Here is a 5,016-nt window from a genome sequence, read left to right on the forward strand (position 1 = left end):
CCTCTCTCCGCCTGCCTCCCCCAGCCCCGGCCCGGCCGCGCCGCTCCGGGCGAGACTCAGGGTATGAATCTCCGCCCAGCCCACCCCATTCCCCCGAGCTGGCCGGGCCGGGGTCTCACTTAATTTTCTGCTTCTCTTCTTTTCTCTTGTGTACATCAACCCAGGAATTGGCTAAATACGAATACATGGAAGAGCAAGTAATATTAACTGAAAAAGGTAACGCATCAGTGGCGGGGCGGGGGACGAGCGTCCGGTGCCTGCCACCTTCATCGAGGCCAACACTGTCCCTTCTGCCTCTTCTTGCAGATCTGCTAGAGGATGGTTTTGGAGAGCACCCCTTCTACCACTGCCTGGTCGCAGAAGTGCCGAAGGAGCACATGACTCCAGAAGGTAATCGCCCTCTCCTTCCAGAAGCCGGAGAGACCGAGTGTTGTGGAAGACGTAGTGGCTGCTCTGTAGAAGCACTGACAACACAGGCTGAAGTTACTTACTGAGAAGTTGGCCAGAAATACTAGCCAGCCAGTGTTCAAACTACTGAGAAAAAAAAATAGATTGCTGCACTTAATAATAGGGCGGGTTAGAAGAGCTGTTTAAGTATCAGTGCTGTGGAGACCCGGAAAAGTTAGGTATAAAGTCGTTTGTTGTAATTCAGTTTCATAAATGGTTCTTGTTTGACCCTAACGTAACCGTTTTTGTATTTGTGTTAAATTACATTTTTTTCTTTAATTTGTCCCAATCTTCAGGTTACAGTCTCTAGCTTCGCCATGTACATGGCCCTTCCGTGTACATGGATGGGCGGGGAGGTAACTAAAAGATCCTTTACACAATAAAGTAGATGATCATGATAAATGAGGTAAGGCCCTATTATCACACACTTAAAACACGGTAGATCAGAAGCTCCATTGTACTCACTTCCTGTTTGCAAAGGACTATAAAATGGCTAGAAAGTTTAATTTGAAACCTTTGCCTCCAATTGGAATTACAGACACCCATAAAGAAGGAGTCAGATGCTTTTTTCCTTTTTTTCTTTGTTTTTTCTTTGTCGTTGTTTTTTCCTTTCTGGTTCTTGTTGAATGGGCAGAAGACGGAGCTAAAGAGGGAAGTTGTTGGGCAGGGGCAGTGGGGGGTGCTTAAGGGTTTTTCTGAGGTCATTTCCTCATACTAGAAAAAATGAGCAGAAAACATAAGGGATGAGGTACTTTCCAGAGGTATGTGGATGTTACATCACACCTGGGTACCTCTACTTCTTCCAGCTTAAACATTGGGGAGAGCAAATGGAAAATGTTGAATTGGAAGGCAAGTTCTGAAATTAAACGTTGCTCTTTTGGCCTGATGTCCTGACCTTAAGGAAGCAGAGTTTCTAAACTACAAATACTTAACTATTCTGAACTGCCGTGTAAACCTGACTTATTCCCAAGTCAAGATACCAATATATCAATAGGATGTGAATAATGTGTGTGTTTAGTTTTAAGACCATAGCACTTTCGTTCTGGCAAGTAATGAAAGCATTCTCACTTCCTGAGTGTGAGATCCAGCAGATTGCAGAGTGGCCAGTCCACAGTTTTAGCCTGGTTTCAGCTAGCTCTAATGTGTGCTTTTTGCAAATACATGTTCTAAGAACAGTGAGATCATCCAACAGTGGCCTGGATTGCACTAGCATAAAAGTCACGAGACAGTCTGGCCCACTGGCTACTTATTTCTGTAATACATGCATGTATGTTTTTTAAAAACTTATGATAGACTTCTGATTTTGCAGCTACAACTTTGACGGATTGTTTTTTATCCATAACTCATGTGATACTCTTATTACAGGACACAGCATTGTTGGTTTTGCCATGTACTATTTTACCTATGACCCATGGATTGGCAAACTGTTGTATCTTGAGGACTTCTTCGTGATGAGTGATTATAGAGGTATGACTGAGTTCAGGGGGGCTGCTCTAAAGAGAAATCAGGGCTTGAAGTCCTTAAAATGACCTTTTAAATGGTACTTCTCTTTCTTTTTTAGGCTTTGGCATAGGATCAGAAATTCTGAAGAATCTAAGCCAGGTATGTCTTGGTGTTTCCAAATTTGTAAGGGTTACTGGATTATTTTAACACCTGAATCAAAATTGGGTCTTGGAAAGCAGGTGAAATGTCACTGAGTTTGTGTTTTCCTCTCCTGCATAACAGGTTGCGATGAAGTGTCGCTGCAGCAGCATGCACTTCTTGGTAGCAGAGTGGAATGAACCATCTATCAACTTCTACAAAAGAAGAGGTGCTTCTGATCTGTCCAGCGAAGAGGGATGGAGACTCTTCAAGATCGACAAGGAGTACTTGCTAAAAATGGCAGCAGAGGAGTGAGGAGTGCTGGTGTAGACAATGACAGCTTCCATTCTATTTTAGAATAAATTCTCAACTTACCTTGCTTTCTATCTTATTTGTAGTGAAATGATAGAATGAGCACCCATTCCAAAGCTTTATTACCAGTGGCGTTGTTGCATGTTTGAAGTAAGGTCTGTTTAAGATGGCAATCCTTGTATGCACGTTGGAGTCAGACTTCTGTTGGAACATCTGTAATGAACAGCAAGGTGGTATGATAATGTCTATGAAAAAACTCCACTCTTGTGAGTCATTTCAATGTGTACAATGTACACACTGGTACTTAGAGTTTCTGTTTTGATTCTTTTTTAATAAACTACCCTTTGATTTAATTGTTTGGTGTAAGCATTTTTACTGATCCTTTATTTCTTAGACATTTTTCTTGCTGTTGAGTGCAAAGTAAAAATGCCCAAGAAACATGATAACTTGACAGTTTTTTTAAAAGTTTTTTTCTTGTTTTTTGTTTTTGCGGTACACGGGCCTCTCACTGTTGGGGCCTCTCCCGTTGCAGAGCACAGGGTCCGGACGCGCAGGCTCAGCAGCCATGGCTCACGGGCCTAGCCGCTCCGCGGCATGTGGGATCTTCTCGGACCGGGGCATGAACCCATGTCCCCTGCATCGGCAGGCGGACTCACCACTGCGCCACCAGGGAAGCCCCTAAAAAGAGTTTTTAACCCAGTTTAAAGTGTCTTATGGTCAGAAGCTATGTTGTGCTGGTATTCCCAATGTCTAGAAAGAAGCCAGTTGAATCCCAAGGTTTTATATGTAGCAACATATAAAAATATGACTTTATATTGATGACACTACACTTAATCCAACAGAATTTTCAAGAGCTTAGAAACTAAGGCCCACAATGAAAAAGCCTATTTGTTACACCAGTAAAAGAGGTGGAAATGGGTTCTGAAATACTGGAAACTGGGGGAAAAAACATCTTGCCCACAACAACCTCATCCCACACACAAATACTATTCTGAAGGGAAAGTAGATCACTTTGCTAGTTAGGAACAAAAATTCCACATTTTTAAAGGAATTTTGTAAACTAAAAGGCTGGAGTTGGACACAGGTACCAGTCAGGGTAATTAGCATCCTATTTGGAGGGCAAGTTTCTGATAACTGTGTTAACACATGGGTTTCTAAGCGGAGAAACAATAGGAGGGCTTAAAACTGCTGGGGGTTGGGGGAGAAGTAAATAGAAGCTTTCTCCAGGACTGAAAATGAAACTCACAGAGGGCTGAGGAGGAGACAGTTTTAGATAGGTGAACTCCTTTTATTACTCATGACACTGACCTAAATTCCTAAACCCACTAATTCCCACAGTAATGAAAGTGGTAGTTAATAACCACTGTACTGATTTCCAAGATTAATGTTTTCCAAAAGAAATCGTCAGATAACTGAGAAGCAGTACTCTGTGTCTTCTTACTGTGTTCTCCAGGAAAGAAACACTGGACTCCTCACTCAAAGGGCGATTTGTCCTGCATCCCTTGGTTTCAGTGTCTTTTGTGGCTCCCTAAATTAGAAGGCAGCCATATAAACAAGCAGGATCCTGTACTGTGTTTAACAGGAGCGCTTTGGGATTTATCGGTAGCTCAGAGAGCATGTCATGAAAATAGACTTAGAGTCCGTTCTCAACCAGGGTCCTGCTAGACTGGCGAGTAACTATAGGAGAGAAACGCTGGCAAGCATAAAAAGGGTTAACTAAACACAAGGAGCTTTGTGGAGAAAGGAGACATTTTGAAAATTGTGTTTTGGAAAGTGGGCCTCCTTGAGGAAAACAACTACATGCTGACTGTGGTTAAATATGTGAATAAATTAGATTAACCAAGTGAGTTACAATGTAACTCTTTGTTTTCTCATACTTAGAGCTTAGCCCTAAAGGCCCAGTGTTGTCACCATGAAAGCTTTTAGGAAGTTTTTGTATCCACTTTAAAAAAGTCCCTTGAGTTTAAAATTTAGAAGCTGAAACACCACAGCATCAGCCTACTGAATGTTCAACGCTGTTACAAAGACACCTCTTTAAAAACTGAACTATAAAAACAAATCCATAAAGCTTGAAATCACCAGGCAAGTAAGAAAACACAATCCGGGGAAATTATATGAAAGGAAATAATAAACAATGATAAACCTGGAAAAGGGGGGCAGGGGGAGTCCAGGTAAGCAACACCTCTGTAAAGATAACTTTGAAATTACTATTTTACTAAAATATTATGTCTGACATAATCATTTGGGAGGAACAGTATTTCAGGCCTAAGAACTTGCCAATTATTACATAAGAATATTTTGGGGTTTTCTCTGTGTAGTTAAAAAAAAAACTTACTTGCTAAGTTTATTAGCTCCCTTAAAGAATAATAAAATCAAAAATTTTGATAGTATTAAAACAGGAAGTAGCTGGGTTTGTCCACACATAGGCTTACAAGACATCCTGCCACCAATCTGATTACAGGGTCAACAGTAGAGGCACCTTCTGTCACGCTCCAAACCAGAGCCCAAGGTCATCAACTGCTTAGATTCCACTGGGCAGCCTTTCTAGGGAAAGAAAGTAGAGTCTTTTTCACAGAAATGCACAAGCAACAATTCAGAAGAAATCTAATGATTTATTAATGTCTTAACACCCACTCTACCCAGTCCCACTCTACCCAGCAGGGCCTAGAATGATGG

The 5,016-nt window shown here is 41.6% G+C and overlaps 1 protein-coding gene across 1 annotated transcript; it reads left to right on the forward strand.

The window, feature by feature from the left end:
* The first annotated feature begins 31 nt into the window (after nucleotides 1–31).
* On the forward strand, nucleotides 32–2,693 carry SAT1 (spermidine/spermine N1-acetyltransferase 1). The gene is made up of 5 exons (XM_024742007.1): nucleotides 32–216; nucleotides 307–390; nucleotides 1,813–1,914; nucleotides 2,009–2,049; nucleotides 2,173–2,693. Exons 1-5 carry the CDS (start codon nucleotides 186–188, stop codon nucleotides 2,341–2,343), a joined length of 429 nt encoding a protein of 142 aa, XP_024597775.1. The 5' UTR covers nucleotides 32–185; the 3' UTR covers nucleotides 2,344–2,693.
* The last annotated feature ends 2,323 nt before the right edge of the window (nucleotides 2,694–5,016 follow it).

Source organism: Neophocaena asiaeorientalis, unplaced genomic scaffold (genome assembly GCF_003031525.2).
Source record: "Neophocaena asiaeorientalis asiaeorientalis breed wild unplaced genomic scaffold, Neophocaena_asiaeorientalis_V1.1 scaffold1769, whole genome shotgun sequence".
NCBI lineage: Eukaryota > Metazoa > Chordata > Mammalia > Artiodactyla > Phocoenidae > Neophocaena > Neophocaena asiaeorientalis.